Source organism: Pempheris klunzingeri, chromosome 15 (assembly GCF_042242105.1).
Source record: "Pempheris klunzingeri isolate RE-2024b chromosome 15, fPemKlu1.hap1, whole genome shotgun sequence".
NCBI classification, from domain to species: Eukaryota; Metazoa; Chordata; class Actinopteri; order Acropomatiformes; family Pempheridae; genus Pempheris; species Pempheris klunzingeri.
Window position 1 is genome coordinate 13,377,006 of NC_092026.1, and position 16,156 is coordinate 13,393,161.

The window sequence follows — 16,156 nt, forward strand, 5'->3', positions numbered from 1 at the left end:
TTTTGGGCCCACAAACACACAAAACACATAAAATCCGATTAAAAAAAATTATATTATTTATAACAATAAAAAACAAAAACATGCTCAACAAAGCATTTTAAATATTGAAAATGTAAACACAAGTTGCAAATATGAACATTTAAAGGTAAAATTGAGATTAAATCAAGCTATCTACAAATATTTACAACAAATACCAGGTGTGGCTATAGGCGTTTTTTTCTAGCTATTACCCTCTTCAAAACAAGTTATGTACACAATTACACAAAGAGCTACATCACAAACTTGCATTCCCAGAATTCAAAATAGTGCAAATGTAACATATAAAAAGTAGAATTGACATCAAATCAAACTATATACAATAAAAAGCAGGTGTGGCCATTTAAAAGAAATCTTTTTTTTTATCTATGCCGCTCCTCAAAACAGTTTCTGTCCACAATGACACAGAGAGCCACATCACAGGACTTGCACTTCCAGGGAGTGAGGTTCCTTTTTCTGTCCACCTGTTGGCAGTGCTGGCAAGTCCAGCGGCCTTTGTGTGGCTTTCTGGCTGGCATCTGTTGCCTTGGCAATGGCAACAGGAATGTGGTCAGCACTCCTGTTGTTGGGCACACCTGTGCTGTCCATCCCGCACAGCTGGGACACCAGTTCAACAAGAAAGTTCTTGTGGGTCATGTGCTTCACCTGCTGTCCGTTTCCTCCACCCAAAAACTACGTCTGTCTCCCTCCTACTCCTCCACAAATACTCAAAATCTCTCAAAATACAGCTGACTCTCCTGCTCCGTAACTCTCCTCTCCCCTACAATCTCCCGAGACTCCTTCCCGCGGTTGGCTTCGGCTTCGGCATAGGTACGTAGTTTTTACATGAGGACGTGCGACAAAAGTCACGTGATTTGATTACGCGTGCGTGATTGGCGACCTATAAGAGTTAACTGCTATTTCAAATGTGTCCACTGGAGGTCACACAACACTGTCAATCAAGCAAACTGTTCATGCTGGAGCTGCCAACAACAAATGTCTGGAGCTGGGGTTTGCATAAAGGGCAAGTTTACCTTATCGTTATTATAATCTATTCTACGTGTTCTTTTGCTGTCCACATTACACTCTATGGCCACAACTTTCATGTATTTTTTATTTATACATTTTATACATTTACAAAGCAGGGGCATAACTAAACGTTCTTCCTAGTTTGTATGGTGTGGCGTGTCAGTTCAGGTGGTCAGGATTACTACACAGATGTGGAAATTAATGTAAATTTGAAATAATTTCTAGATCTTGACAAGTTGTTTTGATCATAAAGTAAAATACTATATTGTTCAGTTCATGTGGACATTTTCAGAATGTACTTGTAGTTTTTTGCTCTAAAACAAAGGGAAAAATGTGGAGTTGTCGTTATTTATAGGTTAAATATTATGCTATGACTTTACTGGTCCGGCCCACTTGAGATCAAATTGGGCTGTATGTCGCCCCTGAACTAAAATGAGTTTGACACCCCTGGTTTAAGCTGGTTTAAGCAAATGTAGCGGAGTGACAAGTACAATATTTCCCTCTGAAATGTAGTTTTAGTATAAAGTGGCATGAAAAGAAAATACTCAAGTACATGATCTCCAATGTGTACTTGAATAAAATAGTTTAACTAACATCTGATGCAATTCCTTCAGGTTTAGTAACTATGAAATGATGTAATCTTTCTTATATCTCATCTTCTGTATGTATAAACTAGTGCTATTTCTCTTTTCATTACAAGAAAACTACAGAAACACATGCTTTATGCTACAAACAGAAAGCCTTTCAATAAGTATGACAGAAGAACGGATGTCAAATACTCTCCACCACCGTGCCTGCAGCCTGCAGAGAGAGTGGACTAAACCAAGTGCACCTTTGGGAAGGGGGAGTATGGGCCCTTGAGAGGCTCTACTAATGTTTTACATCCTAGAAATAGTCGGTCAAACTGTTCATTGAAGCAACAACAATAATGACCTTTCAATGCTATTAACTAAAAATGACAAAACTGCCGAAAAAACTAACTTTTAAGTCAAGACTTTTCAAGGCCCCTCCCCACGGTAGTTCCACTCAATACATCACCCCGCTTCATTGACCCCAGAATCAGTTTTATTTGCAATAAGCCACTAAAAAACAATGTTCATGTTTCATTCGTATCCCCCCCCCCACACACACACACACACACACACACACACACACACACTCGCTGACAAAAAGACAAAAAGCCCGAAAAATTGTCTGAACCACGTGACACACGCTACGCTCAACGGCTGCTCTGAAAGAACCAATCACGTCGCACGTAACTGAATGACAGCGAGCTCGTGCTCCAGGAAGGGAGAGACAGAGAGAGAGAGAGGCTGCTCAGGAAGAACAATGGGAGTGCAAATTGAGACCCTTAGACCCGGAGACGGTAAACGTTTTAATATTATTATTACAGAATGAAATTCCTTTAGAAAATATTTGGCTTTTTTAATCGTTTTTTACCCTTTCCAGGAAGGACTTTTCCGAAGAGCGGAACCACTGTCAGCGTCCACTACACCGGTAAGACCCACCGTAATTGTACTGCGGTCTCGCCAACATTCACTTTCAATTCAAATGTAAAATATTACTAACAGAAATGTTCCTTACTGTAAGCATGTGCTTACAGTGTAAGCATGTGCTTTTTAACAGTTGAAATCATTTATTTGTTTTGTTGCTGTGAGTTAACATGCGGAGACTGGTGCCTTCGTTGTGTCCGTACGGTAACATGGAGCTGTTCAGCCAATACACTCTTAGCTTAGCTTAGTTTAGCTTAGCCTAGCTCGGCACCGAAGACGGAACACACGGCTAGCCTAACCTGGCTCGGCCCTAAGTGAACAAACCGTACTTACCATCACGACAATGCTCTGTGTTTAGGCTGTACGTATGTTGTCGGTTCTGTTCATTCAAAACCCGAAGTGTAATCTATCTCCAGTGTTTCTGCCAAGCTAAGTAAAGCTAACCACACTCCGACTGTAGCTACTAGTGTGTAGTGTTGTGTAGAATGTAATGTATAGACGTTGAAGTGGTATGAGCTCCTTATCCCAAAATATCTAACTATTGCCGTAACTGTTGAAGTACTGTGTGATTGTGTGTTCAGACTCATGTCTTTAACGCTCGTATCGTTTTTAAAGCGCTTAAAAGGACCGGTTAGAAAAGGCGTAGCATTTTTGAACCAGTTATGTAACGTTGATCACGGAGAGCTAGCATGGTTTTATTGTTGTTGAACAGGCACGCTGACAAATGGAGAAAAGTTTGACTCCTCCAGGGACCGGGGACAACCCTTCCAGTTCAAACTTGGAGCCGGCCAAGTGATTCGTGCTTGGGACGAAGGTGTAGCCCAGGTAAGGAGAGGGACATTAAAGGGGCACTCCACCGATTCTACACATTAAAATGAACTTACGCACCTCATCTGGCCACTTTTTTCCCAAGCTGGTGCAATTCACAATTATATTTTTCCCCTTTCAAATGTGCCAGGACTAAAACATGATTGAAGTGTCATGTCTTCAGATCCTTTCATGCAAGTCAGTAGAGCTAGAACAGTAAAATACCTACACCACCTGTTGTGCCATACAGTGGTGGACTGAGAGTACCAGATGCTTCAGTTAAGCAGCACACTGACGTCCTTCTTGACAAATCTTTTTCAGCACAGATGGAATCCATTAGTCAGCTTATTGATTCATCTGCTCTGGCTGTTTGTGCTTTTTTGACATCAGCCTGATATCTGCGAACACCAGACAATGTAGCACTTTAGTATGTTGTTAATAAACACAAACCAAGAGCGCTGATCAGTGTGCAGAGTCTTTTTTTCTCCCCAGTCCGTTTCTCTCCAAGATTTTAGATTACATTTGTTAAAAGAGCGCAAGTTATGCACCTGGAGTCAAGATGGTGCTGTGAACTGTGTTTGGTGCACTTAAGGGACTGTTGTGACCCATAACAGCTGATAGAGCCAGCTGTCGTCTACATTACTTTTTGACTGAAAATAGTCCCTAGAGCCAGCTGTTGTCTACATTACTTTTTGATTGAAAATAATTCCTTTTGTACCTGTTTTTAATTTCTGGCTTTTCACAATGGAGACATTTTTCACATTGTGCATATACACATATTTGATTTTTTTTAAATATATTGCTTAAGTCTGCTGTGAAAGCAGCATGTCCTCTGTGACTCTGGAGGAGTCTGTAAACAATCCCTAGCTCAGTCTAGAGACTCTTAATTTTTAACAGGAAGCACACATTACACAATGAAGGCAGGAGTTTGACAGGTTAGTGTAATTGTGAGGCAGTTGGAATCTAACATATTGCACTATTTATTTGTCCTATTAGAAAGTAGGATCATGTGTTTTTTGGCGTTTGACCCATGTTGGAGACTAAAAGTGAAGTTATCTCCACCTGTAGTGATATTGATAATTATTTTTTAGTACAAGTGTTAGGAGTCCCCCAAATCTAAGGGGGTGCATTACTAAATTACTGGAGCACCCTTCTAAATGGACACAGCAAAAATACAGCTCATCCATTCAGTATTAATTAATGTATGTAACTTGCTCTTCACCTCCTTCACAGATGAGCATCGGCCAAGTTGCTAGACTGACCTGCTCGCCGGACTACGCATACGGCTCCAGAGGGTACCCACCCATCATCCCAGGAAATTCCACTCTCATCTTCGAAGTGGAGCTGCTGCATTGTTGAGTGTTTAAGGTGATGGTTCCTCCTCAGAGTTTCTTATTCCACCCACATCTGTGACACAAGTAACTGTTTAGTTAAAGGTGCTGTCTGTGGCATTTATAAACACAAACAAATCATTGTAGAACCATTCTGATGTCTCGGTATGATTAAGACAGATGCCAAACATGTTAAACTGTATAAATCCCAGTGGTATTATTGGTGCTAAGACACTCCAAATCCAAAACTGTCAAGGAATAGCACAGCATTTTGGCAAATACTCCTGTCTTTTTCAGGTTTTGTGGCCTCTATTCCTTCATGTGTCTGATAGGTCTTTTATGTATCCTTCAGCACACCAGAAACGTAATAAGAGCAAATAACAAAGGAACATTGGATTTTTTTAAATTTTTTTTTTTTATGTTACCTAATTATCACCAAATCAGAACCAGCGGCACTAAATCTGCAACCCTCTAATTTGTTCAGAAGTGTTTAAATCCAATGTCTCAAACGTAGTGTGGTGGTGATTTCTTAATGTTAAAAATGCATGTGAAACACCTTTTTAATGATGAGGTTATTTGGGTTTTTCATGTGTTTAGAAATGATAATGGCTAATGATTTCATCATTCATCCCTGCTTGTGTTGTCATTTATAGTACTAGGAACAGATTTCAAATCCTGCTACTCTGAGGTCTTTTTGTCAGTTAAAAGCCTCAAGTGTCCTTGTATTATGGCATCATGCTTAACATGTCTCATGGTAATGTAATGGCTATTTTTATTTCTCTATTGTGTCATCCTTCACATATTGTCTTACCTGTGGGTATTGCATTAAAAACAAAGTCAACAATATTTATGCTCCATTCATTGTCTTTGACATGATTTAGACTTTTGAACATGTTGTGATAAAAGAGAGCCACACCTGTTCGGACACATGTATGTTCAGATTCACCCTGTGAACTAATGATGTTTGGGAATATTGAGTTTAGTTATCTCTGTTCAGGAAGGTTAACAAAAGAGTGAAAAAAGCAGCAAATCCTGACATTTGAGAAACTGGAACCATAAACTTTTTTTTTTTTTACATTAAAAATGTCATGAAGCAATCAGCAGAGTAGTTGCCAATTACAGTACAATACACCCCTCTGTATGTAGAGGAGTATAAAGTAGTGAAGTATAAAGTAGCATGAAAAAAAGAATACTCAAAGTACAAGTACCTCCAAAATTATACAAACGTAGTGTTGGAATAAATGGCCCGTAAAGATCTCACCATAAAATCATCATTTTGAATGTCTTGTAGGTGACAAATCTCATCACTCTTATGTGATCTGGATGGGTCTATGGGTTAAAATATTCATGTCATAGACATGTGTCTGGCTTTTTAGGTTTCTTGTGATTGTGGACAGAGGGTGGACCTCTGCTGCCTTCACGTGCTCCTAGTAATCTTCAGCTTTGAAGCACCTTCAGGCAACGAGACGCTATGACCAAAGGATGGCCGCGTTAATCAGTGATGGGCCCACTTAACATTACAGGAAATTTTGGCATTGTGTGATTAGTTTTTTTTTTTTATTTGAAGCCTGTGGTGGAGATGGTAAACAGATTTACTTAAATGTGTTAATTAATAGACTAAAAAGTAAAAGTACATAAGTATAATGTGGCAAATGTATTTAAAGTATCAAAGTAAATGTATGCCCAATCAAAAAATATAATGGACCTTGTGACTTGTACTGTTATGTCAGTAGATTATTTTTTTTCTGTTAAATTAATATAAAAACAGAATTTTACTGTTGCTGTTAAGTTGCTTGAGGTGAAGCGAGTCTTTTACAGGTATTTTACAGGAGTGCAACTAATGATTATTGGTGATTTAAAAGGTAAAGACATAAATCTCCACATTTGTGAAGCAGGAGCCTTGAAGTGCTTTTTCATGAAAAATGACGAACCATTTTCAGAATAGTTCCCAATTATTCGACCAACTGCTTACCATAAGGCCTACATATGTTATTGAATGCAAAAACAATCGATCAGTCAATTTCTATATTGTCATTTTTATGCGCAACACTAAAGCATTTTCTCAAAACCTGCAAGTAAACAATTTACAACATTCAGTGCAACACACGAAGTCCATTCAGTGCAATGGTAGAATCAATATGGGTTGGAAACTTAGTTTAAAGGCTGCGCAGAATAAAATACCATCAAAAGTTCACTGAAGTTAAGTCACTGTTAAGCTGTTGTGGCTCATCAGTCTAACTTTTTAAGTAAATACAAACTAAAAGTTTAAAAAGTACAATATTTCCCTCTGAAATGTAGTGGAGTAGAAGTAGAGAGTGAAATAAAAAGGAAATGCTCAAGTAGAAATAGAGGTAGGTGAGTAAATGTACTTAGTTACCTCCCATCAGTGAATACTTCCTCCACCACACACATAGTAGTGACATTTACGACAGCACTTAAAGGCAGCGTGTGCACAGACTGAACTGACGCACAGACGATCTGCGGAAAGTCCGACATGAACATCAACGCCAGCAGAAACTTCACGCTAGACCGCAGAAGCACCGAAGTTTGCATCGTTTATATAGTTTTTTTCAACCATTAGTCGAGCGACTACTTTCCTCGTGAAGTGCGGACAGTGAGCCGCAGGTGCAAAACTCACACTGCGCCAATTAACGAGCTTCGTTGAAGATGCGCCTCGAGCCGAGAGGACGGACTGCGATCATGACTCTGACAAAGACGATTAATCTCATCGCAGGACTGGTCATTGTTTTCCAGGTTCAGCTGAGCTTCATGAAGCTGAAATCAGTTTATGGTAAGTTTATAAAAAAGTCATCATGAATCTGCAAATAACTAAACTAACAGTCGGAACAGGAGGTCAGTTTGCGCATAAAGGAAACTTTATACAGTTTATACTGTAAAAATATTATTTGGAACATATGTTTTCGTTTTATATCTCAAGTATTTAATATTTCAGTGTTTTTCAATGAGCTTAACCAGCTACTCTTACTAACGTTTGCTCCGCTGAATTTGTCACAGAATAATTTTATGACAATATTGTTTTAATTGTCATTATACATTATGTAACACAATGCATTTCTTGTAGTTATAATCAATATTTGATTTTAACTATATATATCTGCTCCATGTCAACAGCAATATTTTGGGATTGGATATTTTCATTACAGAAAATTTGTGCAGATGCTTTGAATCCAAATAAGTGTATAGGTTATTAGTTTGCCCATGTTTTTTTTTTTTTTTATCTTGGCAGAGTGAAAAAACTTTGACACTATTTAAACCACTGTGGGATACTATTAAGTGTACTGTACTCTCATTTCAGTGATTTCTAATTCTCTTTTAACCACACTTACCAGGGTAAATAATACCTACATTTTATGGTAATTGGAGCCTTTTATCATGCTTGTACCTTGCTTATGTGTTTCCACCTTCAGCCACCAGACAGCGAATCTTTATTTAAAGATTTAAGTAAATTTAATGTGTTATCAGGCTCAGAGGTGCTGCATGGATACATTTTCTTTTTTCCTGTGGAATATTTGGATTGTTTAATATGGAAAGGAAACAGTGGACTGCCTGCTGCAGCAGCAGCTTGGCCGTATTGAACTGTATGATAAATCTGACATTTGTTGGGTATTTTAACAAAATCTCATTGAAGCAGCCCCCACAGTCACTACTCTTTGTTACCTGTAAACCTGCTCTGTCCTCCCGACATCTGCTATATATCATGTAGCATCAGCACACTGTCCACTCACAGGTGGAGGGCTATCAGGCCTCTGCAGCCACAGAGCCACCATGTGACGGAAATATGGAAACACCCACTGCAGCCCGGCCTCACATGCTTGGTCCTGGACCTGCTGGTGTGAAGAATGTGAAGCATGCTTTCACCCTCTGCTGTGAAGAGAAAAGTTAGGACGCACTGTTGTCACTGGAGGGGCAGAATGGCGGGGTGACCACGCCACATGTCTGCCACATGGCACACGCTGGGGAATTGTTTATGTCCTGTTGTGTGTGAGAAGAAGAAGTTTACTGATGTTCAACTGGCAATTCTCTACATGTGATTCCCTGAACATGCAGTTTTCCCTGTTTATCTCCCCTTAAGTAGCTTCAGGGTGGTACAATAATCTTGACGTTCCTCACTGACAGTGTCCCCGTGTTCTCAAAGTACCTTCACTGAAGCCATATGATGTTTATACTGAGTGAAAGATTCGCCGTGTTTTTATGGCTGCTTTATTCCATTTTATGGGAACATCATTCTCTTGTACATCATTTTAGACAGACTTTCCCAAAATGTATCCTGACATATTTACTTATCTTTGTTAAATTTGTTGAAAATTTTGAATTTAAATCCACTGGGTTTGAATCAGAGCTGCAGCTTAGTTGATCGAAAGAAAATTAATTTGCAATTATTTTTGATAAACGATTTAGATTAAGTCTAATTCAAGCTGATGGTTTTATTTTGGATCTGAGTGTTTCTCGATCATTCAGAAACTCTGGAAATGTTGGCTAAATGTGTGAAGGCTTATTAGTGTCCTAAAAATGAGTGCAATGGCTGCCATGCTTTTTTTCCTTCCCTTATTAACTTTTTTAAAGCTGTAGAATAATTGATCGCCCTCTCTTTGATTCCCCAGGAGTGTACCGATCTGACACACAGGGGCCGTCTCCTGCAGCGGGGAGGTCATATATAGTACCAGGAAATAACAAGCCCAGGGAGAGGAGGTGGGCATCCAGGCCCCGGTCTGGGACCCCCGGCTGGGCTGCTGATAAGAGGGGCCTCTACAGGGACCAGCACCAGCCTGATGAGTTAGATCCAGACCTGCTGATGGAGGAGGGACACAACAATTCTACACAGATTGTGGTAAAAGTTTTATACAGTAAAGAGAAGTTGAGCAGATGACGTAAAAAGTCAGAACTAAAAGTGACATTGCAGGATGTCTTCTTACATAAGCTGGTTTATTTCAGGGCATTTAGGTAACAACTGTGCCAAAGTGGACGAGTCAGACCATAACAAACACAAAAAAGGTTACTTACAGGGGGACATTCTTGAAAGAAGCTTTCTACTATGAAATGCTCTGCAAAACCAGATCATGTAAAGAAAATGTATTTAGCAAAATGTATTGATGTTTTGGAAAATGGGACAGAACTTCTGAGGGGCGACAACCCCCCAAAAAACAGTTAAAGAGAAGAGTAGGGCTAACTGAAGTAAAAGTAATGAGATTTGTACATATTTTATATTAATTTTACTGTTTTATAAATTAGTAATGACAACTTGAATGCTGTTCCTCAACTTTGGTTTTGACTGAGAATTGTTTAATAGTGGTCAATATTTAAAAAAATGTTATAAGCTAAAGCCTGATAGCCTTACTAGCATGAAAGCACACTTTGCCATGTTAACTGATATTTCTTTCGATGTAACAGTTTTTGTTGTTAATATTGATTTAACGTTTATTTAAAGCATTTTCATCCCAACATTTTTTGGACAGGACATTGATCACGCCTACTACACATCTAAAATCTACGGTCCTGGAGACACAGCCAGTAAAGAGCTGTGGGTAAACATCGACGAGATGGAAGAGGACGAGTGGAAGGTCTGTGGCTTCCTGTCCAGCACCCACAGACAAGCCGAGGTGTGAAATCAGTCTGAGTGAATAAATGGGACAATCTGTGTTTTATGCAAATCAAATACCTCATGTAGATAATGTTTAGCAGACTGTCCACTTTTAACTTGTATGTTTACTTTCCACATTATCCACATTATTTTGATTATTTCTTGTCAGTGCATATGACAGAGCTACACTACAATACAGCTGATAGTGCGCTTTGTCTTTGTTCGTTTCCAGAGAGTGAATCTTTCCTTCGACTTCCCTTTCTACGGTCATATATTAAAAGACATCACAGTAGCAACTGGAGGTAAGACTTTAACTGCACACATTACATATTGATGTACATGAGGCTCAGTCTGTATTCAAAGTCTTTTGAGACATTTGGGCTACAAGTATGTATTATTTATTCCGTCTTCAGAATATTTATGCTCACTTTTTCCTTCATTGTACAGCTGCACAGTTCATCCATAGGTTACGGTAGGGTAAAATTGAAGTGAGTAAAGCATATAATATATATTTCAAAGCAGAGTTGTGCTGCTATAATAGACTATAACCTCCGTCACAGGTTTCATTCAGTGTTTGATGTTCTGTAGTATTTTTGCATATGCTATGGTACTGATCACACAAAATGCGATCAGTGTGGATCGTGCGCACAAATGAAAGGGATATATGAACGTCTCCCTGCATTGCATACAAATGACTGATGTTGTCCTTTTTCTGGCTGCTCCCTTCCGGGGATGATCCGCTTGTAGATTTTGGCGTTTTTTACACCGCAACCCTTGCCGGTACTGGGAGGGAGTCGAACCCGGGTTCCCCAGGCCGATGGCATGCGCAATTATCCACTGCGCTACCGGCCGGATTATACAAATGACTGATGGATGCACGTTTTTCTCTCCCAGGTTTCATTTACACCGGAGATATAATCCACCAAATGCTCACAGCCACTCAGTACATTGCCCCTCTAATGGCGAATTTCGACCCGAGTCTGTCCAAAAACTCGACTGTGTTTTACTTTGATAATGGTAAGTGAGACAGAGAGGGAGAAAAATGCACGACCAGTATTTTACTCAACTCATCAGTCGTGGCTTTCTGTATACAGGTCTGCTGTAGCGTATTAATACTACATACATGTGCTTTGGTTTGTGTTTTGTATGTCTAACATGTAGGCACTGCATTGGTGGTTCAGTGGAACCGGATTCACCTCCAGGACAACATCAGTCTAGGGAGCTTCAACTTCCAGGCCATTCTGCACAGCGACGGACGCATCGTCTTCGTATACAAAGAGGTGACGTCTCTTCTCTTCTCTGTGTTCTTCTGTTAATGTGAAATTAGTGTAATTATAAAGCTTTTTTTCCCTTATAAGATTCCTATAGACATCAACGACATCAGCACTGAGAATCATCCTGTCAAAGTGGGCTTGTCGGATGCTTTTGTGGTGCTCCATGAAATAGAACAGATCCCCAGTGAGTAGAACTTTTTGTCCTATAAAAACCTCTTGAACTCATTTAACTCTTTAATCAAACTCTGGAGCTCATCAACAACGTATCCTTTCTCATATGTTGCAGACGTCCGGAGGAGAACCATTTATGAGTATCACAAAGTCGACATCCTCAAGTCCAAAATTTTCAATTCTACAGCTGTGGAGATGCTACCGCTCCCTAGTAAGTATACAAAGAGATGTGTTGCTAAAATGGCAAAACACACTTATTCACACATTCTTAACTATGTTCTGTATATATGGACACTTATATTATACGCTTTATCTACTCTTCATTTTACGTTATCCTGTCAGATTGTAAAAAAATTGTGATGGGGATACAGCAGTATGATTCAGGTTTCATTCACAGAAGGCAAAGCTTCCTCCTCACTCTCCGCTGTTTTCTTTATTCTCAGCCTGTCTCCAGTTTTCCAGCTGTGGTCCATGTGTCACTTCTCAGATTGGCTTTAACTGCAGCTGGTGCAGTCGGCTGCAAAGGTAAACTGGAAGGCACTCAGAGAGACACATTCCACTAGTTTTACGTAATTAAGAAAAAAAATGCTAGGAATGTTTAATCCAGAGCTGCATTAAAATGCACAGTGATGCAAGTCGTGCAACAATCATGGCTGATGGCAGACGTAATGGGAAAACTACCTAAAACCTGTTTAAAACTTTAGTGAGTCTGACTCAATTTTAATTTACCATGTTGCTGTAGAGTCTTTTATAAGTGACTCAGAAATACTCAGTGTTGATGTGTGCTCATATCATGTCATTTTGGTTGTGCAGCCTTTTCAAGAATTATAGTATGGAATTTAAAATAACATGAACAGCTCTTTAGGGAAGCAGATGAACTATTGCATTGTATAAAATGATTGAATTATCTGTTTTTATCACATGATTATGATGTCAAAACATACTACAAGGATTTTATTGCATTTTAGCGTAATTTGTCTGCACATCAGAGAAAAACTTCCCCAAGTGTTGTGAAATAACACTCATATTCCCATATTTGTAGTGAAAGAGTTATTTGTTGCTGTTGCTGTTCCTCCTGTTTGCAAAGAGATCCCTTCATTAAGTGAACTTAATGTTAGTGATGGGGGTCCTCCCTCTTCGTGTTACTGTTGCTCTGCCACGGCCAAGCAAGGAAATATATAAACATTTTTAAGATGCCCAACCCTTTGCTAAAGGCATTTTTGCACAGGATGAGTTTTTTTGTATATAATACTTATATTTAATATACTTTTTTAAAAATTTATTTTACTTTTTTTTTTTTATTTTGTCTCTCATCACTTACACTGACATCTCTTTGCTGCCACTATGGAAGGGAAGTACAAGTACAGCGACCAATAATCGGGGAAGTTTAAAAAAGAATACTATACATGGGCTGGCTGCAAAAGACAGAGAAATAACAACATTTCATTGTGGTACCTTATCAGTACGGAGTCTTGTATGTTTGTGAGGGTAAACCTGTACCATTAACCATAAACCATTAATAATATTTCCCTCCTCTCTCAGATGCTCCAGTGGCTTTGATCGTAACCGGCAGGACTGGGTTGACCTCGGCTGCCCGGAGGAGGTTCTCGTTCTTTTTACATTTCAGTGAACTCCAGATAGAACCCATGTCTGTCTGCACCAACAAGTTCAACTATGTTTGTTTCTCCAGAGAAGAGACCCCCAGTGTCTCCGAACGTCAGACGCCACAAACACCACATCTCACCGCCTCACACATACGACCACTCCTGCCACGACGACCGCAGGGCAGCAGGGGACCTCCAGCATCACCTCCATCCCACTGGGCAAGATGTTCACTGACACCGCAACACACAGCAGCACGAGCAGAAGAATAACATCCACTCCACAGCCTCCCACCAACAAACCTGCCGAGGGTGAGCTGACACGATGCTTTCAAATCATGAAGAGTAAACATAATATGGTTGTTTGAAAGTGACAGTATTTGCAAATATGGTCCTTTTTTTTAAATTTCAGTTTTAGCTTTTAGTGTTAGAGGTTTAATGTCATTTAGGTCAGACTACAGCTCAGGGCAGAGCAGGTGTCATCACCATCTCCTAAATTAATACTTGTTGTTGTTGCATGATATCCACGCCCAGTGTGTTGTGTAAAGTCTGACAGTGTGAGGGTCAAGTGGTCAGCTATTTCCCAGGCCTCTGTTAGCTCATAGCTGAGTGTATACAGCGCCATGTTAAATACTGCATAGTGTCCTCAGCTGCTGAAGGATGACTCAATGTATGTGCCTCTCTCTGGTTGGGTCAGAATATGGGAGGGCTGTTATTTTTGTGATTGTTGTTTGTAACCTGAAAGAATAGTGAGCACTTCTCAAACAGAATTTCAGTTTACTGAAATTTTACATAGCAAAATAATGTAATATTATCATTTTGGAATCCCTAAAGTGCCAAAGTTAAAACGTGTTTTTGAAGAACTAGAACATTTAAGGATGTTTTGAATATTTTTAACTTTGAAAGACACAGTGAAAAGGCAGTTCAAATTGGATCATTTTTTTAAGCGACTAACTGTTCACTACAAATGTCCACCACCACACTGATCACCAATCATTGATGCCTCTGGAAACAGAGAAAAATGCTCTATATTAGATTTAAACTGTACTCAAGTGCACTAAAGTGTGTCAGGAAAAATTTACAGAATTACATTAAAAGTAACTACTCAAAAAGCTACTTTATCACAGTAAAATTGATACGGTATTTTTTTTATTCTTTACAGGAATCTTAAGAATGGTTAAACAGGTACAACAAATACTTTCACCTCATATCTAAAATAGTATGTCAATGTTGTTGTTTTTTTTTAGATAACACAAAGATGTCTTTGCAAATCAATGAAGCACGTAAGTCATTCATATTTACTTACTGTGTGTCTGAGCAAGATACTTCCAGCAGTTTCAAATCAACATTTTCTACAAACCTGAATATTTGCCTCCGATGTGCCTGACACCAAATAATTAAAGCCTCCATGTATTTCTTTGCTGTGATCAGCGTGTAAACTATTCTGATGGCACAAGTAAAACAAGCAAAAATATTTGCATGTATCTGCTGATTGTAGCCGATTTATTGGAAGTGTCCCCAGTTGGTTCTGGGTCTTTCTGACCCGTGTGGTATCACTCAGAGTCCCTTTGTTACCGCTTTACAGCAGGAGACAAGGAGACCACAGGAGAGAGTGACGAGCGGCAGCAGATCGGGCTACTGGCAGGCATCATCATGGTGATGGTCATCATGGCAGCAGCCGTCCTTCTGTCTGTCTACGTGTACAACCACCCGACCTCCAGCGCCAGCCTCTTCTTCATTGAGGTTAGTGACACACAGTTGCTTGAGACAACCCCAGCTTTGGTTAGAATACGTTACAGCAGTCATCATTTTGTCAGCCGCCTTGGGATCTGAAGATGAAAAGTTGTTCCTTCTCACTCTAATCTAGAGAAAGATATCTTGACAACTACCATGAAATCTGACCTGACCTTTTCTGTAACAGCACCAAATCAGCATTAAGTTACATTTATTCATCCCCAATGATGCAATTAAAATGGACATTTATTGAAATCACATTAAATGAAGTGAAAAAGCCTAAAATTATGTTATTTTTATGCAAGGCTTTTCATTATATCCTAATTTACCACTTTTCTGTCACTCTCCCCCGTTAGCGGCGGCCGACCCGCTGGCCAATCATGAAGTTCAGGCGCGGCTCCAGTCGGCCATCATACGCCGAGGTGGAGGCTGCTGGTCAGGACAAAGACGGCATGGTGGTCATCGACCCAAAACAGTCTTTCATCTTGTCGGACCGAAGAGAGAGTGAACAGAAAGAAGGATTCATAGTTCCTGATCAGAGGGAGCGCTTCCTAGTCTCAGAGAGCTCCTGACCAAAACTACGTATCCCAGAAGGCTTTGGGACAGAGCTGGTCCTCTATGTGAGACTTTTTTCTTTTCAGCTGTTGCTTAAGTTCACTTTAAGGACAGAATTTGAGTATTCAGAGAGCAAAACGCCAAACCTCTGTGAGGAAATTGTATCTAGAGAATATTTTAAGCAACAGTTTGCTTTAGATTGATGAGCCGTTGGACTGTTTTAGTGCATAACAGAAAAAAGATAAAAACGTGTTTTTACTCTGCTCAGGTCACTTGCTCGTGTTTACTGTAGCGCCACAAAGAGCAAGAGGTGGCGAGTGTTTGTTTTGAGACCATTTTTCTCAAAGACGGCTGTTATTTTCCAGAGCTGTTATGTGTCATTCCCACACCTTCTTCACAAGGAGGAATGTCATAATCGGGTGTCATTTCCTCATCTCAAAAATACAGACCAAATTCCTCACCATTACACCCACCTTCATCTGAGGGGCAAACAGGGTGCACAGTGTCTTCACTGCTGTTTGTCTCAGAGCACAACAGATTCTTCAGT

The 16,156-nt window shown here is 39.7% G+C and overlaps 2 protein-coding genes across 2 annotated transcripts; both read left to right on the forward strand.

Moving 5' to 3' along the window:
* Positions 1-2,229: 2,229 nt before the first annotated feature.
* LOC139214704 (peptidyl-prolyl cis-trans isomerase Fkbp12-like) lies at positions 2,230-5,521 on the forward strand. The gene is made up of 4 exons (XM_070845616.1): positions 2,230-2,410; positions 2,494-2,541; positions 3,250-3,362; positions 4,578-5,521. Exons 1-4 carry the CDS (start codon positions 2,308-2,310, stop codon positions 4,701-4,703), a joined length of 390 nt encoding a protein of 129 aa, XP_070701717.1. The 5' UTR covers positions 2,230-2,307; the 3' UTR covers positions 4,704-5,521.
* A 1,821-nt stretch (positions 5,522-7,342) lies between these two features.
* Positions 7,343-15,678, forward strand: plxdc2a (plexin domain containing 2a). Its single transcript, XM_070845503.1, has 13 exons — positions 7,343-7,466; positions 9,298-9,524; positions 10,150-10,293; positions 10,507-10,576; positions 11,169-11,291; positions 11,436-11,554; positions 11,633-11,732; positions 11,835-11,930; positions 12,163-12,244; positions 13,262-13,322; positions 13,410-13,632; positions 14,906-15,063; positions 15,411-15,678. The coding sequence occupies exons 1-13, from the start codon at positions 7,343-7,345 to the stop codon at positions 15,624-15,626; spliced, it is 1,743 nt and encodes a 580-aa protein (XP_070701604.1). The 3' UTR covers positions 15,627-15,678.
* The last annotated feature ends 478 nt before the right edge of the window (positions 15,679-16,156 follow it).